The sequence below is a fragment of the Vitis riparia genome, chromosome 11 (genome assembly GCF_004353265.1).
Source record: "Vitis riparia cultivar Riparia Gloire de Montpellier isolate 1030 chromosome 11, EGFV_Vit.rip_1.0, whole genome shotgun sequence".
NCBI lineage: Eukaryota > Viridiplantae > Streptophyta > Magnoliopsida > Vitales > Vitaceae > Vitis > Vitis riparia.
Window position 1 is genome coordinate 3,158,861 of NC_048441.1, and position 27,503 is coordinate 3,186,363.

General features: G+C 32.8%; 2 protein-coding genes across 3 annotated transcripts; both read right to left on the reverse strand.

Annotated features, from left to right (window-relative positions):
* Positions 1-1,699: 1,699 nt before the first annotated feature.
* On the reverse strand, positions 1,700-12,966 carry LOC117925063 (pathogenesis-related homeodomain protein). Of its 2 annotated transcripts, XM_034843882.1 has the most exons (13): positions 12,609-12,966; positions 12,199-12,397; positions 11,049-11,246; positions 9,762-10,314; positions 6,023-6,188; positions 5,495-5,618; positions 5,272-5,384; positions 4,831-5,160; positions 4,237-4,470; positions 4,034-4,123; positions 3,365-3,415; positions 2,837-3,079; positions 1,700-2,199 (listed from the first exon to the last, which is right to left on the reverse strand). In XM_034843882.1, the coding sequence occupies exons 4-13, from the start codon at positions 10,304-10,306 to the stop codon at positions 1,912-1,914; spliced, it is 2,184 nt and encodes a 727-aa protein (XP_034699773.1). In that variant the 5' UTR covers positions 10,307-10,314; positions 11,049-11,246; positions 12,199-12,397; positions 12,609-12,966; the 3' UTR covers positions 1,700-1,911. The 2 variants fall into 2 exon arrangements, with proteins under 2 accessions (XP_034699773.1, XP_034699772.1); XM_034843881.1 differs by lacking the exons at positions 11,049-11,246; positions 12,609-12,966.
* Positions 12,967-13,646: 680 nt separating this feature from the next.
* Positions 13,647-17,862, reverse strand: LOC117925064. Its single transcript, XM_034843884.1, has 2 exons — positions 17,462-17,862; positions 13,647-13,921 (listed from the first exon to the last, which is right to left on the reverse strand). Exon 1 carries the CDS (start codon positions 17,759-17,761, stop codon positions 17,483-17,485), a length of 279 nt encoding a protein of 92 aa, XP_034699775.1. The 5' UTR covers positions 17,762-17,862; the 3' UTR covers positions 13,647-13,921; positions 17,462-17,482.
* Between the last annotated feature and the right edge of the window lie 9,641 nt (positions 17,863-27,503).

Genomic DNA, 27,503 nt, shown 5'->3' on the forward strand with positions numbered 1-27,503 from the left:
TTACTAAATTGTATTTTGGTGTAAAAAACTGTGGCACAGGTTTAGAGTTCCTTTCAGTAAATGAACTACAGGCATGGATTTGGAGTATGGTAAGCCATTGAATAACCACATGCAAGGTCTTCCTTCCATCCCCACCCCATCCCCCGCACCCCCCTAGTTTTCCTTCTGAGCTTATTTCGTTCTGCCTTTTTCTCTTCATAGTATAACCTAGGCATTTCTTCTCTCTCAAGGTCTGCCCTCACATGGGCCCACACAAAAACACTCGAACACACACACACCATTCACTAATTTCCCTTGTGATCTTGATAATTTTGTTTTGCTGTGTTCTGTTCATAGTAGAACCCATGTATTTCCTTTCTCATGGTCTGCCCTCAAGCATGCACGCACAACACATACTTCAGTGTTCACTAGTTTGCCTTCTGGTGTTCATAATTTCAATTTGCTTCAGTTCATAGAACCCATGCATTTTATAGGAGCGAGAGGAGTCTGAAAGTAACCAGGTGACTGGATCAAAGACGATTGCTAGTTGCAGATGTTGCCAGTCTTTAACAGGTGAGAATATGTACCCAATGGGCCATATCACAAAAGTCCCTTAACTGGGTCTTCAAGCCTTGCAAACCTACGTACTTCCTATAAAAAAGCCAGCAAGCAAGAAATACTATGGCACAATGGGTTAGTTGCAAATGGAATGGTTCATTTCCCTGGATGTCTTGTCCATCTTCTAAGTTCTCCACTTTGTGAAACCAATCATGGGATTATTTTTTCGTATCCTATTATCATTCAGGCAAGAACTCAGTGATCCAAAAGTTGCAAATTATAATTTACATTTTAATAAAATTTCCATCAGCTCTTTTTGGTGTCAGCGAGAATCTGATTCTGGAAATGTGTTGGGTGAACTTCCATTGCTGTTGTTTATTCAGCAGAATGATGTTAGAACCATGCCAACCGAAGTGCTTGCACCTGCAAATGGTGGAAAGAAAAGCTTGTTTTTTCAGCTGCTAGGCTGGACATACCTGCCACCTACAGCTGCTGTTGTGCAAATTCATTATATAGTCCTGCTGTTTCTCCATTCAGTGCCATGACCACTTTATATTTCATGATTTTGTTTTCTTAAATGAAATTCCATGGCTCAATTTTAAGTCCAAAATCATACACAAAATGTAGTTCCCTGGGATATACCAAGCAGATCGATTACACTTGTATGCCCATCTTCTGATGAAGACAATAACATTAACAACTAAGAATCCATTGAAAATGTAAAAGCCCTCGTATATCATTAAGGAAAAGCCTTCCTGTGAAACAATGACATGCAAAAACTTGACAAGCCTAACACTTGGTTGATTCAACAACAAAATGAATTCCACCTCCAATAAAGCTGCCCTTCTGCATAAAACCTAAAACAGGAAAAGAAAAATGTGTACTCATACTTGAATGTGAGTTCAAGTCTCAACGACAGTCCATCTTCTGTACCCCTCAGTTAGCCAAATCAGTGATCAACCAGGGCAACTTGCTCATTCCTGGACTGAAAAGGTTACCAACTTACCTAATTTTCAGCTGTGTGGATTTAGCTTAAGGCAAGAAAATCCCAGATGAAACTACCAAACTTCTCAATAGATATCATATAAAAGAATAAACATTATGATTACCATATTGGTGCAAAAATCTCATTTTTCCAGGAAACACAAGGGAAAGAACCCGGTACAAATTTCCATCATAGGGTCTCTTTTTGATCTATTACTTTCTTATTATGAGTCAAAACATTTGGACAGAGATGATGATTAAAAACACAAAATGTCTGCACAAAGAACAACTTCAATATATGTGTATATATATATGTCAAAAAAGACGGGTTTTCCGTTTCTTTACCATATGCAGAAATGCAAGAATAAAAATAAAAATGCTTTGCAATAATCAAGATGTGATGCAAAATCGACCTTTCTCCCTTAGCTCTGCCACAGGAACATAGATCACTGACTGGTCTTGCCATTGATTAGTTTTGTCACATTGAAGTCTCAGTATTACCTGCTTCAACTTCTCTATCTTATCCTTAATTTGGCAGAGTCTCTCCATCTCCTTCTCTGCATCTTGTACACCAGTTCCCTCCTTGAAGTCGACCCTTTGCTTGTCCCTCTTACTTTTTTCTTTCAAAAGCTTCAGTTGTTTCTTCAAGCTCACATCATCGTCAAACTCCATAGTAACCTGAATATGACAAATATCAGGACATGAACATAATTGGTAGTATTGCATGTTTCTTTGTGGATAACTATTGTTACAAATAAACTAACTTCACATTGATGATTATAAAAATACGCATTACAGCTGAACCAACAGAATTTCAAGTCGATTGGGAATGTGTCAACCCTGAACTAAATGCAGTGTTAGAGAAAAACCCAATAAAACAAACTCAAGGATAGCTTAGTTGGTTTTTCAAAATTAACACAAGCTTCCCCATTACAGTATCTGATGTTTAGATCTATATGATAGCAACTAGAATGTATTTTAACCGCCTTAAGTGATGATATGCATTTTTAACTTTCAAGAGATGAAAGGTGATCTCCAATAATATGTGTGATATATGCAAGATGCTTCTGTTTAAACCTCAAAAGATGTAACCTTCTCAACTTCTCTTGAAAAGCAGATTTCATCTTGCTTTTGCAGGCATCACTTTAAAAAATAAATTCCAATCAAATTGCAAAATAAAATCCTCATAGTAATGAAGTCTAAGAAAATTTCACAGAAATGGCCTTGAGGAAATCATCATTTTAAGTGATTCCAATTTTAATTCACTATGCTGGATCAAGAAGAAAAAAGTGTGTGAAATTGAGCAAAAAAATACCTTGTCATTTGTAGGTGACTCAAGTAAAGCCCTTCTATGATGCTTTTTCTTTACAGGGCTGGTTATTATTGGCTTTGGATTTTTTCTCCTCCGCACCTTTTTCAAATTCTTTAGTGCACGGACCAGTGATGCTGATGAGTTATCCCTTGATGCCACTAGATCAACAGTTTTGTCCTTCACGATTTCTGATCTGGATTCCTTGGAGATTCTGGGAGAAGTCTGAAGTTGTTTTGCTCTCTCTGCCTGTAAATGTGAGGAAGAAATTCAACAAAATTTAAACTTAAGGGATATTACACAGAATTACTTCATGCCCTCATTTTGTTTTTCCTTAAAGTTTAAAATGTTCAGAGGAACTTCAGATTGTATAAGTTACATGTAAAGAACATGATATTCATTTTTATGTAAGAAACAGGTTTTTTCTAAAATCCAAAAGTGAGAGACTAATATGCCAAATATGGGATAGGAAACCCAAAAATTAGTTAACAGAATTGAAGCTAAGTGCCTGAAATACAGGGAATATGAATTTACCTTTCTGGTTTTTAGCGCTATATATCGTGCATTTTTGAACCATTTGTTCACCTGCACATGTTAAAAAAAATTAAAATAAAACAAATTAAAAAACTCAGAAAAACATGGGAAGTGGACTAAATAAACAGCTAATGAGCTATGAAAGGGTTGTGTCCATGGAAGATGTAATGTTATTTCCTCTAGGTAAGCCTCTGCTCACCATTTGATTATATTTTGCACCCTTTTGCCTCCTGCCAAGCATGATCTTGATTCCATTTTTAACTCATTAGGTAGTACCAAAAGACAGGAATCTATACAGATCGGAAAACCTAACATTCCTGTCTGACAAATTGGCTTATTTTCCAGAAAATTAATTTTTAATTGCACTCCATTCTTTTCCAAGCAGAAAAAGATGATGAAAATTTATTTGATTACATGATGAATGATTTATTATGAAACTAATGATGACATGCTGTTGAAGTATAGTATTAGACATGTAGGTGAATGAATTTGCATAGAGCTAGCCTTTTTTTTCTTCCAGAAGAAAACTTCTCATTTGGGATACTACTCCAGGCTTTAGTGAAGTATCAATCAACTTGTACAGCCAACAAGAATAAAGTGGCAGTTTTCAGGATAATCTTCCAGAACTACCATCCAAACTTCCATTCAGACGATATGATAGGTTTTTACCTTCTCATAATCAAGACCCAACTGCTTTGCAAGATTCTCCCTCACATCTCTAGAGGGAAGTTCATTGTCCCCAAATGCTTGGCGAAGCTTCTGGTAGAGTTCATAGGAAATGAAAGGGTGCAATAAGATATAAATACAGGATTGCTTATGATTAAAACAAGGGCTAAATAAACGATTCATATGAAGAAAGGAATTCCATTTACCTCAACCGCATCAAGTGGAATTCTGGAAAATGGCCTTTTAGTTTGTGGATCTGAAGAAATTTTTTGTTTGGCTTCCATGGTTTCCACATTAGGTAACTTTTTCTCACCTTCATATAGAGTTATGAGGGTGCTGGCTGCATCAGACTCCTTTTCTCTCCGCCTTTTGTTAGCAGGACCCCAGTCTTCATCTTCACTAACTTGTTCATTTGCATGAGCATCCTTTCCAAACATTTCCTATTGCAAGAAAATAATAATGTGAAACAGACAATGAGAATCTCAAGTTTCGCTCAACTGAAACAGTATTGGAACCACAGAACAAACAAAAATCCACCATTATTGTCCCCACGAAATAAAAATTTTAACCAATGGGTACAAAAGTAATGGACAGTCATTTATCATCTGCCAGTTTTTATGGAAAGCTATGAGTTAATCATACCAAAATGTCTGAAAAAAGGTAATAAAAAATTATAACGCCCAATAAAAGTAATTCACATTTAGGTTGTGTCGCGTCTAGAGCAATCCAAAATTATCTTTCCCTTACCACAAAACTGATTGATCGATATTAATGATTATAATGAACATGAACATACTCACATCATATAACTTTCTATAATCAACAGCTCTTCGTTGCCTACGACCACTTATGATTTCACAATCAGATGTTTCATCAGAATCTGCACTGATAATCCCTGATCTTTTAGATCCAGAAAGGATTTCGTCTTCAAACGACCAACTCAAGCTTAAAGAACTATTTGTATCATCTGAAGCATTTCCTTCAGTGCCAGCAGTGCTGATGCTGCAGCTATTTTCATTTCTTTCAGGATCATAATCATGATCTTGTGAATCATCAGAAGGCCAATCTTCCTCTGGATAGGGCAGTGCACTCCCACCATCAGGCAAAGCAGCTTCTTCTTTGAAAATATCCTGTTTAGGGGGGATTTTATCAACTTACTAGAGCATGAAAGGGGGATTTTATCAACTTACTAGAGCATGAAAGCGAGATTAAAAAACACTAAAATCCTACAGCAAACCAACCTGCCAAGTACTGTCCACAGAGAAGCGGGTTCCAAGATGTGCATTCATTGCTTCTAGTATTTCCATCTTACACTCGCAGAACTTGCAAAACCAACCTTGGTCTCCCGGAGGAACTGATCATCAATTAGACAAAAGCCAGTTTCACAAAACAATGAGACCATTTGAATAAAGGCTTCGTACTTCTAGAAAACAAATTCACTAGAAGTGAATGGATACAACTTACTATTTTCAGTTTCCAATGGAGGATCAAGACATTTCTGGTGGAAAGCACAATTGCACGTTCCATCACAGAGTATAATATCATTATCTGGGAAAGCCTCCCGCAACTTGCACTTTGCACAGATTATCTAGATGTAACAGAAATTGAAGACATGGATTTCAATTTAACAATTAGAGCAACCCAAATGTTGATGGTCATAGCCATGTGCAAGTGAACATTTATGCTAATAGCAAAGAAGACCCAAATTATAGGGACTCTTTGAAAACCTGGAAAAAAAAAAAAAAAACTGCTGTAAAAGCTACTTGTCACAAGAGAAAAGTGTAAACATCATATACTTATGTCTCTGCACCAATTTTCCAAGGCATACTTGATTCTCAAGCAGAGATTCAAAAATGTACTCATGCCCTTTAATTGCTGCCCTTCTAAAATAAGAGTTCAAAGGATGTTCATAGAAAGAAGTTGGATTCTTGTTTTAGGGTACAGAAGGTCCTATATTTAGCAGAAGTAAATAAAGGGTGACAGAATCTTTACGTGTTCATGATAAACAGATCCATCTGAAGCAATTGCAGTATCTTCAATACATCCTATGGAGCTCAGTGACTCCAGCTGGCGAATTGCATCACGGATCCCAAGTTTACATTTCAATATTTGCTTCGTAGCTCTTTGTAGTTCCTTCTCTGGCCTGATCTTTTCTCGACTGTGGAGAAAATTAAGAAAGATACTATTGATACTTGTAAACACATCTATAAAGACACAGGTTAAGAAAGTACAAACATTTTTAATCATAGAATAGTTTCTATTGGGAACAAACTGTTCATCAACTTCAGATTTTGCTTGTAAGCAGTTCAATTCAGTTGTAATAAAGCATTTCAACTTTGTGAGGAAAAAAAAAAGACACATCCTCAAATAGGAGTTCATATAAAGCTCCTTTCCTCTTTTCCATAACTTTACATCTTAAGGGAATTCTATGACATCAAAATTGAAAGGCACACTTGGTTACAGACTATTTCTCACTGATCTTCCAAGAGATGCTTTTAGTTCAAATCCAAGTCCACACTTGAGACTTACAGCATCCTTTCTATTTCATGATAGGTAGTGTTGTGACAAGGGCAATGAAAGGTTCAAGTTGATGATTACAACTTAGCAATGGTACAAAAATCGATGGTCACATATCTCATAAACCGGGTTACCTTCCAGAATCTAAGGTTTAAAAAGTTCCATGGAAATACTCTCATCGTTTTATCCCAATATGAGAACCACAAACCATCTTATTCCTAAGATATTTGGGTGTATATCCTTTGTGCATGTTCACAGTCTAAATAAGGGAAAATTGAACCCAAGAGTAGTCAAATGTATTTTTGTGGGATACTTTTCAATTCAAAAGGGATATAAGTGCTACCATCCAGCATCCAAAATTTTTTTTTGTCTTAGTTGATGTTACTTTCAACCAAAGTGAGTTTTATTTTCCCACACTTCATATTTAGGGGGAGAGTTCCATCGAGGAAGACAAGGATTGGGATTCCTGTTTCCTTGATCCCTTTCTCATTGACCCTCCCAAAGTGTCTGATTCAGTATTTGTACCTCCTTCTAACTCAAGTTGTCCATTAAGCTTGCTCTTGAGAATCAAATGACTGGCAAAGTGTACTTAAGGAATAAAGTTGCAGTCTCTAGACTTATAAAAGTCCAAGAATCTGAATTGGCTTCTGAAAATGAGGTAACAATCTCTCATCCTCCCTTACAAACTGAATCAAAACTTCAATCTACAAAACCCCTAGATCATAACCTCCTTATTGCCCTCAAGAAGGGGACAAGGGAATGCACTAAACATCCTTTGTATCCACTTTATCATGTGTCATTCGAAAAGTTGTATCCATCCCATAAGAGTTTTTTTACAAGTTTGAAAAATATTCATATTCCTATCACTTTATCTAAGGCTTTATCTAATGAAAATTGGAAGCAATCCTCGAATGCAAAAATGGAGGCCTCGAAGAAGAATAAAACTTGGGAGTTGATAGATTTGCTAGTAGGAAAAAAGCCAAAGGGGTGTGGGGTGTAAGTGAGTTTATACTGTTAAGTATAGAGGGGATAAGCCATTAGAGAGGTACAAGGCAAGATTCGTGATTAAGGGATACACTCAAACATATGATGTGGACTATTTAGAGACATTTGCCCCAAATATGGTCAGAATTATTTATCATTAACAGTAAATTATAACTGGGATCTACAACAGGTCGACGTAAAAAATGCATTTCTAAATGGAGACATGGAGGAAAAGATTTATAAGAAAGTCACTTCAGATTTGGAAGTGACCTAGTTACTAAAAGGTGTGTAAATTGAAGAAAGCTCTATACGGACTGAAACAATCTTTAATGGCATGGTTTGGAAGGTTTGCCAAAGTCATGAAAAACATGGGATACAGACAAAGTAAAGGAGATCATATATTGTTCATCAAGCATTCAGATTCAAGTGGAGTTACAACTCTTTTGGTGTATGTAGATGACATCATCATAATGCGAAATGATGAAAATGAGAGAGATTTTAAGGAAATGCTTGAAATATTTGAGATTAAAGAGTTAGGAAGGTTGAAATATTTCTTGGAAATTGAGGTTACACCAATAGATCCTAATCATAAGCTTGGAGAGGTTGAAGAAGATGTTACAGATAGAGAGATGTATTAAAAACTGGTAAGGAGACTCATTTATCTCTTTCACACAAGACCAAATATAGCATATGTTGTGCCAATTCATGCACAATCCAAAAGAGGTTCATTTGCAAGTTACTAACCCAGCGCTATAGTATCTTAAAGGGTCCCTAGGAAAGAACATCCTATTTAAATGAAACTCAGGGCTAGTACTTGAAGCATACAGAAACATAGATTATGTTGGATCTATGGTTGATAGAAGATCAACCACCGAGTATTACATCTTTCTTAGTGGAAATCTGGTGACATGGATAAGTAAAAACAGAGTTTGGTGGCGAGGTCCAGTGCAGAAGTAAAATTTCACGCAATGGCCCAAGGAGTTTGTGAACTACCACAGTTGAAGTTACTAACCCAGTGCTATAGTATCTTAAAGGGTCCCTAGGAAAGAACATCCTATTTAAATGAAACTCAGGGCTAGTACTTGAAGCATACAGAAACATAGATTATGTTGGATCTATGGTTGATAGAAGATCAACCACCGAGTATTGCATCTTTCTTGGTGGAAATCTGGTGACATGGATAAGTAAAAACAGAGTTTGGTGGCGAGGTCAAGTGCAGAAGTAAAATTTCACGCAATGGCCCAAGGAGTTTGTGAACTACCACAGTTGAAGATCATTTTAGAGGGTTTAAACATTAAATGGGATGGCCCAATGAGACTTTATTGCAACAATAAATCTATAATCAATATTGTCATATTTCAGTGCAACACGATCGAACAAAACACATAGAGATAGACAGACATTTTATTAAGAAGAAACTAAATAGTGGATTGATCCGTACTCCTTATTTTTCTAGTGACTTAGATATACTCACCAAAGGTTTAAGCAGTACAACATTTCAAGTAAATGTATTCAAACTAAGAATGGAAAACATTTATTTACCAACTTAAGGGGGAGGGAGGGTGTTAGGTGGTGGAAGGATGAAATTAGGAAAGTCATAGTTGTATGATTGAGGATAGAATTAGTGCAATCCCGTAATCAATGGGATCTTATGTAATTAGGGTAGAAAGGTTCCTATTTTTGGTGCTAAGAATATTCGTATATGTATGTGGGTCTCTCTATACAGATTGAATGTTAATGAAGAACTTTATATCTTTTATTTCTTCCAATCCTTCATCTTCTACATTGTGAAATAGGCATGTGTAGCAAATAACATATGGCATGGATTTTATGAGCAATCTAGTACACCTCAATCACATATTTCTAATTTTTTTACAATGCACTAGTAATCTGGCGTCTAACTTTTCCTAAGCCATCTTGCCATAAGTAACAAGGGAATGTATACAAGATTCTTAAATATAAACAGTATTTGATCTAGAGATGTGTAATATGTATCTGCTTATCTATGTGACAAACAAACTAATCTGATGTTCCTTTGTTTATTCTTCTTTTTTTTTTTCTTTTTTTCTTTTTTGTGCTTTATCTTCATTCATAAAAGGCAATTTCTCATTTATCTAGTGGAGAATCAAAGTTTCAATAGATTCTTGATTAATTTTTTAAAATTACATTTTTTTGTTCAAAAACTAGCTCAATTTAGAAAACTTAAACAGATTATTAAAAGATTCCATACCTATGACCTTTCCAACCTTCCCCAGAGTAAGCATCAATAAGATTCTGCTCCAGTTTCATTTTGATCAAGAGGTACCTGGTTCTTCTTTGCAAGCGAGAAGCTTCATCTAGCTCTGAATTATCCTTTCGCCGCTTCCGCTTTCCTCTTTTCTTTAATTTTTGAGGTTTAACATTTTTGTCCACAGTTTCCCCATTTTTGTTTGTGCTAATTTGTGGGGGCTTCTCACCTTTAAGCTTTGATGAAGACTCCTTCTTGGAAGACTCAGTATCAATGGCTTTATGCAGGGTTTTCTTGTGAATCAGTTTTCTGGTTGTGGATCCACTCCTGCTTCCCTTGCTTGGAGAGTCAGTAGTTTTTCTCTTAGACAGGGTTGCACCAATTGTCTTTACATGAGATTTTGATTTTGGCTTGCATTTCCTGGTCTGAGATATTTTACTACCATTTTTAATCTGCAATGCTGCATTCAGCTTAGGCCCGATATTTCTTTTAGGAAAGCAAGACTTTCCAGATTCCTGATGTCCTGCTTTCTTTCCAGTTCCACGCATATTGATCTCTGATGTATCAAAGCTCGTCAGTTATGGATAAAAACAACATATAGACAAAAAAACATAGAAAAAAGTTCAAAATAAAGAACTCAAGGCCTACGTATTAGTTGTATAATTTTCATGATTCAGATTCCCAATTTCTGATTAAGGGGGAAGAAGACACAATTCAGATTCCCAATTCTTACAGAAAGTATGGACCTAGAAAAGGATTTGCTTAATGCTTACAACTTTTTACCATCGTATTTAGACATTATCCAAGTGAGATGAGGACACGATGTGAGCTACCATTCATCTCTAAAATAAATTATTAAAAAAAAAAAAAAACAGATGAAAACTTCAAAAGGCAACGGCAGATTTATGCAACAATTGTGGTGATTATTAACAAACACAACATGAAAATTTCAAAAAAGTAGCAACATATTTATGTAACAATTGTGATGATTATTAGGATCACAACATAAAAAATAGAATAAAATAAAATAATCAAACAAATTTTAGAGATGTGAGAAAACAATGCAAATGAACTAAATGTTGTCTCCCATCAACTCATATAACTGAACCAGATTCCAAAAAGTGGTTGCCTAGAAGCTCAAAAATATAAAACTATTTGTGTGAATTAGTAGAATCACTTTAATATCTTAAGAGAATCTGCAATGAGAAATACATGGAAGAAAGTGATGTATAAGCAGCATAAAAACAACATCTAAATATTGGATTAAGTTCATTATTATGTCAAAAGTACCTTGTTTAGGCTAATAAAGAAGGTGAATGCCTAAGTGGGAAGATGAGCCTCAAATGGTAAGCTGTGCACCTTCAGAGCTCAGAGTTTGGGAATTGAATTTCTGAGGATCTAAACAAATAATGCAGCACAAGTATGGCATTCTTTTTTAACTCGAAATTAATCCTGGTTGACCTAAGCAATAACTTCAACAAATTATATCTGCATGAAAAATAAATATACCTTTGTGAGCACACAAAAGTATAAGTCATATTGTACTTACCAAAAGTCTAAAAATAAATATACTGAGAAAACCAGATAGGTTTGTTCTCTATTATGCAACAGAACCAACTGGAAAACAAAAAAAAAAATGATGGAAGAAACCCTAGACACTCTTATTGTGCTCATCAACACAAATTAGTGGGTCTTCACAATCCCATCAAATAGAATATCAATAGCCCAAAAATTCATCTAAAAGCAAGTCACAACCTGATAAGAATAGAAAAGATCATGATTATAAGTGGAAAGCTCAGCAGCTTCATACACCCAAAGACCAAACTAAAATTGACTGCATTGTTCTTGAGAACACTAAGTAAATACCAAACTCGTCCATAGCAGATTTATAATAATTAATAAAAACCCTATTGATTTCCCAGATTAGAAACTCAATTAGGAACCCAGAGCTAAAACCTAATCCTCAATTAGACCACCTCACGGCAACAAATAAATCTATCCACCATATAGACTGAAGTTACTGATTCCAAAATAAAAAGGAAATAAAAAAGAGAATGTTCCCAAAACAATCCTCCAATTGAATTCAAGCACTGAAAAAATTCTTCTCCTTTCCTTTCTCTTCCCCCAAACAATGAAACCCATGATCATCCGCAAGGTAGTAAAGAGGGTAAATTTGAATGAAGAACACCCAAAGAACTAAATTTCAAATACCCATCTTGAAATTCAAAGATTACTCGTTATTTTAAGAAGAAAGAACAATCCATTTTTCATTCAGATCAAAGCAATAAAGAATAAGAAGAAGCGATCCATGATCATGAAAAATGAAATTCAATAAATACCCAGAAGCAGCTTTCGAACGAAATGCAAAAATATTATGAATTTGCAGCAGAACCCCAGAAGCATATAGAAAAAAGACAGAAAAAACGTAAGAAAGATTCACCTTGGCAGAGTACGTATACATATATAGAGAGAAAGAGAGAGGCTGAAAGAAGAGGTATTTTAGTATAGATTGAGTCCAGTTATCAAGAACCCAAACTTCAAATTTGAAAATGGGGTATGGGATTATTGATTGAATGTTGTTCTGGGTCGCCGTCGCTGGTTTGTTTCTTCTTCTTCCCACCCAACGGTCAGGTCTCTCTCTGCAAATAAATTTCGCTTTTATATCTCCCTAAAAAGTTCACTTTGGTGAAAAATAATAAATAGAAACAAATATAAAAATTTGTAAGGAAATTGTTTCCTTTCTCATGATCAGTTACAACTCACAAGTAATAAAATTAGTATTTTTGTAAAAAAAAAACCAGAGATACTATTATGTTATCGAAGTTGAGGGTATGTAAGTCGAAGTAATACCTTCAAGATTCATAGATAGAAGAGTCATGCGTTGAAGAGGGCAGAGCATGCATTCTAGTAAGGTTTTTTTTTTCTTTCTTTCTTTTCTTTTGGTGATTTTAATGAATGAATCCCAAAATTAATTCTCTTGGTTGTGTTTTTTTATGATAAGAATGAACCAAAAATGCATCTGGATTTTAAGGAAAAGTTGCATTTAGTAGATGGAATGTAAATCTTGGATGGGCAAGTGGGTAAAAAGAGAAGTTTCATGCACTCCAGAAGATTAGATTTTGTTTGAGAAAATTAGCATCACCGGTTAGATGGGATTTGATGATCATCCAAAGCCTGAGCTCCTTAGCACCCAAAGACACAAGAGTGACATAATTAGCTGAAATTTTTATTTTTATTTTTAATTTGTTGAAACGCCCCCACTTACGGAAACTGCCTGTAAAAGAGTGTAGAGAAAATGCATCATCTGTTCAAATCCACCCACTTCAGCTCACATCATTCCTGTTTTTAAGCCAAAACCCCCACTCACCTTCTTATCCCTTGTATAAGGTTGGTGCTTCTACCCATTACTTTATATATATATATATAAAGGCCTAGATCAGAAGAGGGAAACATTGAAGAAAAATGTAGAGCATCATATCGCTCCTGTTGCATACAGAGTATTTGGGTTAGGCTTACACGACCATATGGAAAATGGGCAAATCCAATATGAACATATATTGCCTTCCTTGTACATTGGAAGTGACAACCTTTATATCCTTTGTGTATTTCATTACCTTTATCATTGTATAGATTAATTTATTGAAAGCACCAATTGGAATGAAGAGAAGGTCACAGTGGTGTTGACTTCAGAATAATCTTTTCGTTCTCCAATAAATGGAGATAAAATGGCCTCATCTTCTGTAGAGGAATTTGGCCTCTGGTCAACCGTCTGGCAATGCCGCTCTGACCTAGTACTAAGATATTGAGTATCGAGCACGCTCCATCAAAGCAAGTACAGTACGAAATCCAGGGCAATTCAGGTTCAGACCCATATCAGAAGCCTACAAATTTCATGTGAATATGACATCTTCATTCATCAGCAGAACTTAGAATTCAAATAAAACAAACGGTCTTTTCCTGTTGCCAATCATTGGACAGCAGTATCATAAAGGAAAAAAAAGGTACAATGCTCATGGTGACCCAGGGCTTTATTCCATCATCGATTGCTGCCATGTGTTAAACAACACAAGGCATCTTCCTGTCCATAGTATCTAGAGATTAAAACCAGAAAACAAAAAGAACACCAATTGTCACCAAACCGATCTCCAGGAGGCTCATTATTTCTGCAAAAACAGAGACAATGGAAAAACCCAATTAAGTTATAACCAGGTCATATTAAACATTGGCAAAAGTTTAATATAATAGAAGTATAATTACTTTAAAAAAACCATGAAAAAGGTGACACCAATACAAGAATTATAATACCAACCTGCTAAAAAGGATGAATTATTAAATATTATCAAGACTAGAGAACCAAATTGTACAACAGAAAAAGTTGATTATAAGATCAACATAATATAATCAATTGCTTCTTGAGTTTAAAACCTTGATGTGCTATAGAGTCAACTAATCTTGAGGTGAACACATAAACCTAGTACAAAGATTAGCAGCTACAGCTAGATTTCTTCTGAAGGAAAAATATATTGCTACCATCATAATCATCCTTACCAGAGGCTCAACCTTTGTTAAAAAACTGAGTCGCATTCCCCCCACCCCCCCAAACAACTGGACTCCAGACTTCTCACTCCTAAAGCCCTTCAAGGCACCCCCGGGATAGTGACTAATCTACAGCCTGTTGGTCCAGGTTAAATTTTAGAGGTTAGGCACTTGTCTCTTCAGAAACTTAAGCCACAAATCTCCTGGCCAGTGCCATAATTGAATGTAAATCTGATGAATTTAATCATTTCCACAAAACCTCTTATTTCTATAAGCCGCAAACATGTCTAAATGTTAGAAATCTTCATTTCATTCATAATCATCTGATTAATGGATTTTAGCACACTTCTGATAACTAACAAAAAAAATGTACAGCCATTTATATTTTAGATGCACTTTCCTAAGCCAAATGTGGTTATCTTTTTTTCCCCATTTTTAATGGAGAAGTGCCACAAACAACTGAGGAGCCGATAACTCTAGCTTTCACAAAATCATCAGCATCCAACTGCTCTAAAAATTTTGGCTCAAAATTCCAAAGTAAACCTTTCCACCTCGAACTCCTATTTTACATGGCTAAAAATACTGAACATTGAGTTCAAATGCAATGCAAGCACACAAACAACAGTGGTGCTGAGAGACCAACACAAATAGTTATTAAGACACACAGCACAATGGTGCTGAGGCTGAAATGCGCATGCACACACGCAATAGTGGTGCTCAAACCAATACTATATTTCTAACACAAATTACAACAACCACACAAGTGTTATAGTGGTGCTGAGACCCATACTAATAATTATCACACCCAATTAGAACAATGACAACAAAAACAGTAATAATAAATAATAGTTCTATGGAATTTGTGGTGTGGCTGGTGCCGAAACTGAGATCATTGGTTAGGTCATAAATGAATTGTTTGGACCTGAAATTTCAGTCATGTCCCCTTGACAAACAGAAAACAGGATTTAAGCCATAAAGATTTATTCATCTAGTCTGCCTTCAAAATAGGCAACTTTTATCTCCATTTAGAGAAATTCAAAATCCAATTACATGAAAGACAAAACATTTGTCTCTAATTAAAAAAAGCATGAGGACAAATATGTAACAGAGTTAAACAACACAAAAAACAAGCACGTCAGTTCAACACCCACATCCCCTCTTCAAGGACAAGAATTCATTACAAACCCCATGATTGTCTACATTTTCATCTGCCTTGTGCTTAACTTTCTGAACTGTTTTCCACCTATGGTTTCATGACCAAGAAAGCAATTAACAAGTCCATAAGACCAAGGCTCTTACCCATGGTTACCATTTCAAACAGTGTGAGCAAGAAGTGAGAACACTTAAAATGGCCAGAAGCAGGGAAGAAGCAAACAAGTAGGATAAGTACATGAAGTAGACAATTAAATGCAAGACATGTGCTTCATAAACATATCATTCGATAATTGATGCATTAGGAAAAAGTTACTGCTGGAGCTAAGAACTAGAATTTAGCAAAAGAAAAGAAAATGTTTATATCATAGAAGAGCAAACAAAGAAAAATATAGGAAATATGTTTCTGAAAAATGCATACACCTTAATGATTTGATAGTGGGTTTACTAGCAAAATATAAACTCCAACTCAATAGCAAATGTTAACATTTCATAGTTGTGCATGTTAATTTTTTTATTAAGTTATATTATATGAAATTATAAATGCCAAGCCAGAAGGACTAAGTATAATCTAGCCTAACCATTTACAAAAATTGATGGACCCCCAATTTGAGTAATGGACAGAATAGAACCATTCAGTTTCCACAGAGACATCTAAGTATGCCATGCGTAAACTCAACCAAATTACTGTTCATCTTCCGCACCACGATCTAGTCTATTCAACACACATTTACACCAACAAAATCCACAAATTAAAGTAGTAAAATCAAACTCTACTTTAGTCTAGTGAAACATATTTTGAGGAGATTAGTCTAGTGAAACTTATTTTAACAATATAAGTGATGCCTATAGTTAACTGCTTGCTTAATAGAAACCTTCCATTAGGCATTTTAGAAAAATCATTCCCAGAAAATGTAACTAAAAATCTACTTCTGGTTTATTTTTCTTTTACTTTGTTTTGATCAGGTTTTGTATTTAGGGAAGGATTTATCATCCTTCTCTAGTTTACTCTATTGATGAAAATGTTTTTCTTTCTGATTTAAAAAAAAAAAATTGTAACTGAAAATCCTTAATTACCACTCTTCTTACTTTGCAACTCCATAAGCACATAGTTGATGATAATTCTCTAATTTTTGGAAATGACAGAAATCAGCTTCCATTTTTATATTTGAAATTCCCTTTTCCAGCACTTTCAATAAACTATGTTGTGCAAACTCTTCATTATATGGCTTAAAGCTCCATTTAAATCTCCAAGAACAAGGAAAATTAGGAAAAATGCTAAAAATTCCAGAAGAATGGATTCTTTTCTCAAGCTAATTTCAGCGTTTTCCTTTCATCCCTCATTATTTTTCAATGATACAAAAGATCCTAATAAATTTGCAATTCAATGATAGCCAACGCAAACACATTTCTTCCAGGTTTTCCTTTCCACCAAAATCAGTGAAACAGAAAAGTACCAATACCCACTAATCAAATAAACAAACACCAAACCAGTTTCCACCCATGAAAAACCATTATAAAACAGTAATGATCAGCAGGAGTACATCTCTTTTCCTGATTTTCCTTTCCACCAACATCAATGAACACACCAAAATACCAATACCCAATAATTAAATTAGCAAACACCAAAATCATCTTCAGCCCATGAAAAGACATTACAATGCAACGATGATCAGCATAAAGACATTTGTTTTTTTCATTTCTCTCCACCAAAAACAATAAAAGCACTAAAAAACCATCACCCCACTAATCAAATCAACAAGCACCAAATCCATCTCTGACCCATGAAAAAAATTCACACAATTATGATAAGAAAGAACATATTTCTTTCCTCGAGTTTCTTTTCCGTCAAAATAATGAAAAACCCAGAACTCATCAACCAAATCAGGAAAAAAAAAAAAGACGAAAACCGGTCTCGACCCATCAATAAACGCTTCAAATCACACAAACAAACATTGGCGTGCTGCTGAAATCGAACCCAAACAAATCCCCCAAATTTCGAAAATCCCCCGTACCTGAACCCACACCAGATCAGATCAATGTCCGGATCCGCCGTGCTCTTTGGCGTGCTGCTGATGCTCGAGATGGCGGCGTTCCTCGGGAAGAGCGACGAGGTAGGAGAAGATTATGCCACCGTAGCAGATATGCAAGAGAGGGTCAATGGAGCTAGTCTGGATGTACTTGGCATGGTAGTTATCCAACCCTTTGTTGATCGATTTCTTGATGTAGTCGATTGTGAACATGGGCTTGACGTGTGCAGGGAGTTCCTTCACCTTCAAGCCTCTGATCTCGTTGTAGAAGTTCCTCATTGCCATTGTTCCTTTGCAGATAAGATTCGAGGTTCTGTGAAACCCTAACGCAAACCCTAACTTTTAGCCACCGAAGAAATGGAAAATCGGAGTGAAAAATGATTGGGCTATGCTAACATGCATCTTAGCACACTTTAAGTACCATGTTACTGATTTTTTATTTTTATTTTCCTAATTTAGGTATTAAAACTAAGGGTCTCCAACGGGCCGACCCGGGCGAAGAAGTAAAGCCCATGGCGGGCCACTGAGCCTATTGACTGGTCAATGGGCCGGGCCGGGTAAAAATTAAAATAGTTTTCAGTTTTGAAGGGAAGGGGTTCCAAATTTGAACCCCTTCCCTTATGGATCCATAAGGGAGCTAGCCACCAACTGAGCTAGCCCTCTTTTATGTAACTATTTTGCATTAGTTATATATATATTAGAAATGTTGTATGATTTTTGAAAAAAAATAAAAGTGAGTTGACTATTCAACGATCACATGACTCAGATGACCGTTGAACATGCCTGCCACTCAATTCAATATTATGACCGTTGAACGGTCTTGATTAAAAAAAAAAAATTAAATTAAATCTTAATATTTAAATCCCTATAAATATTAAATACCCTCAATTTTTTTCTATTTTCTCAACCCTTAAGCTCTCTCCCATTCCACAATATTTCCGATTATTGCATTTTGTCTCAAATTATTCAATATTATTGGTAGTGAAAAACAAGCATTGGTGGTTCAAAGAGTTCAAATTTGAAGGAATTTCTGCTTCAGTTCTCCAATTTAGTAACATACTTCACATTTACTTTTATTTATTTGTAACATTTTAATTTTACATTTATTATTTTTAGCATAATATTTTATCAATAATTATAATTATGGCAAGTGGTTCTTGTTCTTCATCTAATGCATGTGATAGCAAAAAATTTACTTCAAATATATAGAATTTTTTTGATAGAATAGAAATAAATTTAGAAAATAATAAAAAAGAAATAAAAGCAAAATGTAAAATTTGTAACAAACTTCTTAGTGGTGGCTCAAATACAAGTACAACAAGTCATTTAAAAAGGCATCATGAAAATTGTAAAACTAAAAATAATGTAGATATTAGAAATTATATGCAATTAGGTAAAGATGAAAGTGGAAATTTAAAAACATTTTCTTATGATGAATCTTATTGTCGTGAAGAAATGATTGGTTATATGATAAGAGCAGAACAACCTTTCAATTTCATGGAAACTCATGATTTTACGGGAACAATGCAACAAGCTGTTAATCCTCAGTTTCAAGGTTGCTCTAGAAATACAGTTAAAAGAATTCTTATAAAAAATTTTGAAACATGAAAAGAAAATTTAAAAAAAAAAATTGCAAATTTTGAAGGAAGAATTTGTTTAACATCTAATATTTGGACATCTTTAACTCATAGTGGTTTTTTTATGTATAACTGCTCATTATATTGATAATGAATGGAAATTAAATAAAAGAATTATTTCATTTAAAATAATAAATGCTCCACATAATGGTAAAAATATAGCATCTTTAATAAATGATGAAATTATAGATTTTGGCATTCGTGATAAAATATTTACAATAACATTAGATAATGCTTCTAATAATGATACAGCAGTATCTGGATTAAAACGATATTGGCAAATAAAAGAAGATCAATGTAAAATATTTCATGTGCGTTGTTGTGCACATATTTTAAATTTAATTGTAAAAGATGGATTAAAACACGTTGATGATACATTATAAAAAATTAGAGGCATTGCTGCGGGTCTTAATAGTTCTCAAGCAAAACATGAATTATTTTTTTATTGTTGCAAAATATTAAATATGAAAAAAAGAAATATAAATTTGGATATACCCACTAGATGGAATTCCACTTATAAACTTTTACAAACTATTACAAAATATAGAAAAGTAATAGAACTATATGAAATACAATTAATTAACAATGATTGTGAAGTAGATATTGATGTATTAAATGATTATGATTGACATATTGCAGATCTTTTAAGAGATCTTTTTGAAGTGTTTGATACTTCAACAAAAAAATTTTGTGGTATATATTATCCATCTTCAAACCGAGTTGTCATGCAAATAACTAATATTTTTATTGTACTTCAAAAATATTTAAATTTGGATATATTTAATGATGCAATATTTGCAATGATAGAAAAATTTAGAAAATATTGGGGAGAAATACCTTTAATTTTTTATCTTGGTTTAATTGTGGACCCTAGATTGAAATTTGAAGCTTTGGATGAATGGTTAACAATTATTTATTTTAATGACCAAATAAAAATTGAAGAAATTAAAAAATGAAATAAATTCATTATTATATAATTTATATAACTATTATAAAGAAAAATATGATGATGATATTAGTTCTATTAAATTACCACCTACATCTACAAGTTCTTCATCTTTTTATAAAGGAGCTCTAGAAATGTTAAAAAGTCGAAAGAAGACAACAAATAGTTCTCCAAGCAACACAACTGATTTAGATAGATATCTTAATATTGATTTAATTTCATTTGAAGATGATGAAGATTTTGATATTTTAATATGGTGGAAATCACAACAACACAAATATCATGTACTTTCTATCATTGCTCGTGATGTACTAACAGTTCCTGTGAGTACAGTTGCATCAGAAGCTGCTTTTAGTGCAAGTGGAAGAGTAGTTAGTGATAAACAATGCAGCTTAGCGCCAGATTCTATTGAAGCAAATATATGTGTGAAAGACTGGGCAATAGCAAATAAAATGATATTTGATTCTATTCAAGAAGAAAATATGCTTGTCGATATGGAAAAACTAAAATCATCAAGATCTTCATGGATTTGCGATAGTTCGCCATCACCGCCAAGAGATAATGATTAAAATATTTTACTAAATGTATGTCATATTTTTATTTTTATTTTTGTGGTTGAAAAGTACAAATGATTGACAAATAAGTAGGTGTCAACCTAGTTGGGATGTATTTATTTTGTAGTGATGTAAACTTTTCCCACATTTTCAAATGTAACGTATACATTCAATGAATAAAATAATTAGTAATGAATATTTTTATTAATGTAGCATTTTCTATTTCTTGAATATTTATATATATATATATATATATATATATATATATATATTAAGTGTCGGGCCGGGCCGCGGGCTTTTTGGAGACCCTTGAATTTAAAACCATCTAAGAATATTAAACCAATATATATATATATATATATATATAAATAAATAAATAAAATAATTCAAAATATCATCTTTGTAATTGAGTAATAAATATATGCATATAATAAAAAATAGACTCATTTATACCTTAAAAAGTAAATTTTATTTGTTTCTATAGTCTATTAAAATTGAATAGTATTAGCAATTATTACTTTGAATAATTATTCTTTATTTTTTAAAAAATAAATCAATTAATTTTAATATCTATATTATTATAATATTTATTTAAAAAATATAATTTATGATATTATTATATTATTAATATTCATATTTTATTAAAAATATTTATTTTAAATTTATTTATAATTAAAATTTGTTTTTATCTTTAATAAGTTGTGAATTAAATTCAATTTACATTATATAAATTGAATTCACAATTTGTGCTTTTTACAAAATCAAAATAAAAAATTATTTTTAAAAATAATTTGCATTAGGGAATCGAAATACTTCATAATTGGAATGAAATGAAATCTCAATTGGAATCACTTTTGACTTTATTCATATCATCATTTAAGTTATCAAAACATGGGAATGAATGAGATGTGTATTCCCACTCTTCATTCTCGCGTACCAAACACACCTTTAATATAATCTCATTCTATTTATGCAATGCATGCATCATTATCTTCACCAATATTATTGAGTTACCTTTGATAAAGGATAGTCCATGTGATTTTTTAATATAAATGTTTCAATATTTCTAAATGATTTGAAAATGTAGCTACCATTGTTTGTTTAACAAATCTCTACGATATTGTAATACCATTATAAGTAAAACACATACTATATTTGTGACTTGACTTTATGGAAGTCTTAAAGGTATCTTGATCCAATAATCCAAGCAATTGTAGTTTGATTTTCTTGAGTAAAATAAACTCATATTAATTCTTCCTTGAAAATATCACAATTTGCATTTGATATCATTTTAGTGTCTTTAGGTTAAATCGACAAAAAAAAAAAAACAGCCCTTAGACATGTATAATTCACAAGATATTATTTTTTTAATGAAGATAATGTAATATGTATTTAATACAATTCCAATGTCTCCAGGTTGGTTTAAAACTATATTTTTCTAATAAATTGATAAAAAATAAAAAATAAAAAACAATTTTTAGATGTGTACAATTGGTAAAATACATAAGTGTGTTAATAACAATAATATATGATACTTTATGATCAAGTAATTTTTCTTCAATTTTGTAAGAATGGAATGAGTTTTTATCAAACAAACATTTAAAAGGTCAAAATGATGTACTTGATTTATATAAAAACACTTAAAAAAAATTTGTATGTTGATTGATATATTAAAACTTTATTTAGAAAATACTTGATTTACACACCAAGTTAAAGTTTTGTTTTTCCGACATCTTTCATGTCAAATTCTTTTTTCATATAATTTGTTATTCTTGTAAGCCCTTTAAGAGTCCCAACAAAATTTAAGTTAGTCAACATATATTTTAATAATTTTAAATATGGATTTTGATTTCTTAGTAAAAACTCATTGACACAAGATTATTTATATGCTCTTCTTTTAGTAGGTATACACTAAGGTGATTGTAGTACATGCGTCTAAATTGCTTTAATCTATACAATGATCATTATAGCTTAATTGAGTATATTTTATGAAGTTTTAATTATTTTCTTCATGCATTTTAAATCTTTTAGAAATTTTTATTTATATATAATTCTAGGGAAATATGTTATAAAAATATTCATGAGACATATATACAATCCTCTTAAGATTGTTAAACTAATTAAAATGTGGTTATGTCATGACAAGAAAATATGTTTTTTCACAATAAATACTTAAGTTTCTATGAGAAATCTTGTGCTACTAATTGATGAGAACTCAAACTTAGTACTTTAATGAGGTCATTTGAACTTATTTGAGTGTGTTTGATCACTTAAACACTAACCTAATACCTAAAGTTATTGTTAGCCCTTAAATTTTGGATTTGATTTGTTTCTATGTATTTTTAAGGATTGTTTAAGCAATTTAGGAATGAAGAAACCTTCATTAAAGTGTTGTGGAGGTTTAGAGGAAGTTTGTAAGAGAAAACTAAGAAAAAAAAAATGAAGAAATGTAAAAAAGTAACACTTGATACAAAGTCACACACAACATTATCAAGCTCATAGGTTTACTATGCACATATACAGAGTTGTACACATGTAAAGAAAACAACCTTCTCACAGGTTTATTGTGCACAACATCGTCAAACTCACATCCATGCACAACTAAATCCATATGTTTGTTGTGCAAATGAAAAGCCTTATCAATGCTATGTACAACGAAAGTCATATATGTTTTGATGAGTGTTAAGTTAATCTTAATTTTAATGATGACAAAATAAGATTTGAAACAAATAATTATATTTAAAGTGTAATTAGGCAAAGAAATATTTTCAAAAAGGAAATTAAGAAAACTTCTAATCAAAAGAAAATCAAGAATAAAGATAAGACAACAAAAAGATAGTATTCCAAGGTGCTTTTTCCTTTTTTAGGATCTCTTCGTATGGTTGTTGTTGTATTAGGTTCATATTGCAGTACATTTTCATTGGAACACCTTATATCATTCAAGTACTGTTTCAATTTTATTATTTTATAAATTGGATGGAGAATTATTCTAAATGAAAACCATCATTGATTAGTGTTATTCATGGTTAAAAAGTTTTCAAAATTATAAGTAGTTTATCTTGCTATGTTTCCCAAGGATTTTGCGTTAAATATGCAAAAATTGCAAAAACTATAAAGATCATTTATGCATTTTCATTAATATTTATGAAAGATGAGATTGATTTTCAATAATAAAAACTCATGTTTTGACATGTATTTCATCATTCAAAAAGGTTTTTCAATCTTAAGTTTTCATAGACTATATCGTTAAAGATCGCTTGAGTATCAATTTCCCACATATTTATATATGTTTAACCAAATCAACTAACAAGATTGTTGTTCACTCAACCAACTAGTTGAACCAATTGGGGAACCGATTGAACTGGTTACCATTCACCAATTGGTGGAAGCTTGCTTTAGCTAGTTGAGATGGAAACCTTAACCAATTGAGAAATGATCAATCAAGTGCTCAACTAGATGAGCTTATGTGACTTAGCAGTCACTTGTTAGCACATTAAAAGCCTAACAGTTAGTAGTTGATTTGACTAGTTGGTTGATCAGTTATCCTAAGTTGTGTTTAACAACGAGTTTGCTTCCAACTCCTATTTAAAGGCTTCAAACTTCTTGTATTGTATGTGGAATAGTTAAAAATGATTCTTAAATAATCTTTAAGCCTTTAGCACAATAAGCTCTACAATTGCGCATACGTAAGAAACATTTGAAAATGAGTCCATTAAGTCTTGTTTTGTGCACAAATCACTCCAGAACTTGGAGAAGTAATCTTTTCCTCCAATCAACTTAATTTTTAGTAGACATCACCCCTCACATCATCTGTATGACCATAAGCGATGGTGAAATGACTTGAGAATTAGCTTTTGGAAACTCTTATTCAATACCAATTGTTACTTTGAAATTCTTCCTCTAAGCAAGTTAATTTGCACAAATAAAAGGATGGTAACTAGCAATGGTGTAATTAAAACCAAACAAACTAAACAATTGATCCAAACTGTTGGGCTTAAGCCCTTAAAAGCAAAACACGATGTCATAAAGTTAGACTTGATTGTTCTCTTGTTATTCTTTGTATGCATTGACATTAATTTGAGTATTCAGCCCCTATATCTTACATTATACATGACTTGGGTGTATTAAGAGTTACATATAAAATACAAGTTAAGGATTCTTTGTAAGTAGATAAGTTGTCCATAATCATTTCATGGATTTAGGCAATCCAGTAGAGATTGTAATACATTACCTCCTTATTAGAGAGATGACTTATCTTGGTCATCAAAATAAGTTTCTCATGATGAGTGCACTACTATATGTGATACACACTAGACAAGACCTACAATGAATCATGACGTAAGGGTATTGATTGTCATAATTTATTAAGTTACCATATTGTATGGACTTTTAACCTTAAGAGGACATTGAGCCCATGTCAAAATCAACAAGAGATTTTGACATATGGGTAAGACCCTAAAGTGGTCATATATTCATATGGACTAAGTCATTATTGATAGAGGCTGGTGGTAATAGGTATTTTCAATAGAGACACCATGATATCTCATAGGATTGAGACAGTGTATCCTCTTAGGTCAAAGAACATGTAATCATGAAATTTATGGTTGTAGTAATTCCTTTAGTAGAATTTGACATATGCTCCTTGGAGCTAGAGTTTTTCAATTGATTACATAATAAATAAGATTTATAACTCAAGGATTTGGTAGGTAATCTTAATAAGTGATAATATTATCTTATTAGATTATGGACACCAGTTCATGAAAAGTCTGTATGCAGTAGATAGTAGGTCATAAACCCGAACTTTGTATGATTGTTATTTACATAGGGTGCTGGAGTGTAATTGATTTTCTATAGCGAGATGTTGAATCAACTCTAGAATTAGATTATGAAGGATTCAATACTCTTATGGGTCCTAGTGGTCCCTTCTTTGAGCTCATTTACCATATTGACATAGTTTATAAGGGTTGGATTAACTTTAGGCTCACTCTTGTGCAAAAAAAGTTTTGGTAATTACATAAGGTAGTATAGGAGATAGTGAATAAGGTCTTTAGATTGAACTAATTGATTAATTAGACAATTCTATTGAGTTAATTAATCAATTAAAACTCATTTTAGGATAGATTAAGTAACCAAAGTCTTGGTGGACTCAAGTCACTTAGGCCTAATAAGAGAACCCTATAAATACCCATTATGGGTTAAGGTTTCTATGGTGTTAGACAATTGTCTTCCACCTCTAGAAAGAGATGAGTCTAGGTTTCCACTATTTCAAAACCCACACTTTGGGGTGCTAAGATTATAGTTTCAAATTATCGGATGGAAAATCTTAAGTGAATGAGACTTCAAACTATTCAAACAAGTTTTTTAATTGCAAGGAATTGATTTGGGAACATCTAGATCCAAGTATGAGTACTATATCATTAGATCTATAGTTAATAATGGTTTTTATTGTCATTTTATTTCGTTGCGATAGAGATAAATGTATGCACCTTACGAGATTTAGAGCCTAAAAACGGAGTAATCTAGGGCTCTCAACATAACTAACCAAAATTGATCATATTAGTTGAGTTTTTAATAACCATAAAAGTCGGTTCGATTTGAAAATTTTGAAAATTTACTTTATTAGCTTGGTATTTAGTTTCTTTATTTGACAATCGATAAAAACTAAACTAGATTGACATTCTAAGACTTATATATAATTGTTAAATGTTTGATGATTTTTTTTTTAGATCTAATATTAGGGGGCATGCATCTAAAATCTTAAGTGTAATGGAAGCATTTAAAATAGAAACTTTTGGCCTTATAGGGCATATTAGAAATTATACCTAGGGTTTGATTGTTCCCAAACATAAATCCTTTCATATAAGAGATCTTGAAAATCCTAGATGATCTTCCACTTGATCAATCATTCTTTGATCCTTGGCACTCGTATAGAGTGACTACACACCTTGAGGGGATAGAGAGAATGTGGCTAAGATTTCTAGAAAACTATTAGTTTGATAGCTATGAGTCTAAGTCTAAAACCTAAGGAGATTATATAGACTCTTTCGTGGGTTTAAGTGACTTAAGTTCAAGATGGGTTTGGATCACTTAACCTATCTTACTAGGTCATAATTAATTAATTAGTCAGAATAGGCTCTTAGTAATTAATTAGCTTAATTTACAAAAACCTAAAACAATTAATCATTTTTTTTTTTTTGTGAAATCTTATGTTTTTAACAAAACGCTCTATGCACAAAAATGAAAAATTCTCTATAGCTCCTCAAAACTTTATGTCAACAAAGAATATGAGGTTTATAGGAAAATATTGACTCCCTTATAATCCAATTTTAAAGTTGACTCAACATTCCAATAAAAAGAGTCAATTATAATCTAGTACCCTATGAAATTATATTGAAATGAAAATTGATTATATCCAATTTCATCAATTTCTTGAGTTCATAACTTACTAGCCATCACATGCAAGGTCTCTATGAACTGGTGTATGTAATCAAATGAGGTAGACACTATCAACCTCTCAATATTACCTCTACCATCTTTAAATTTCAAATCTTCTTATTTTATGATCAATTAACATACTCTAATCCATATAAGACGTATGTTAAATCCCACTCAAAGAATTGTTATGGCAACACAAATTTCATGGTCATGTGTCTTTAAGATTATCTAAGGGGACACATTGTCTTAATTCCATTAGATACCATATTATCATTATTATGAATACTTATTCCCACCTGCCTTAATCAACAATGACCAAACTTATAAGGAATGTATGACTACCTTAGGACCTCACCTATAAGTTAAAACCATTGAAGACCTTAACATTAATTCAATATTCTCTCAAGGTTGAGAGTTCATACAACATATTAACTAGGTGAAATCATGGTTACTAG

Coding starts and splice junctions, on each gene's coding strand:
- LOC117925063 (XM_034843882.1), bottom strand. CDS start 10,306: ATGCGTGGAACTGGAAAGAAAGCAGGACATCAGGAATCTGGAAAGTCT. Junction 3,080..3,364: donor TAGCGCTAAAAACCAGAAAG/GTAAATTCATAT, acceptor TCACATTTACAG/GCAGAGAGAGCAAAACAACT. Junction 2,200..2,836: donor AGTCACCTACAAATGACAAG/GTATTTTTTTGC, acceptor TGTCATATTCAG/GTTACTATGGAGTTTGACGA.
- LOC117925064 (XM_034843884.1), bottom strand. CDS start 17,761: ATGGCAATGAGGAACTTCTACAACGAGATCAGAGGCTTGAAGGTGAAG.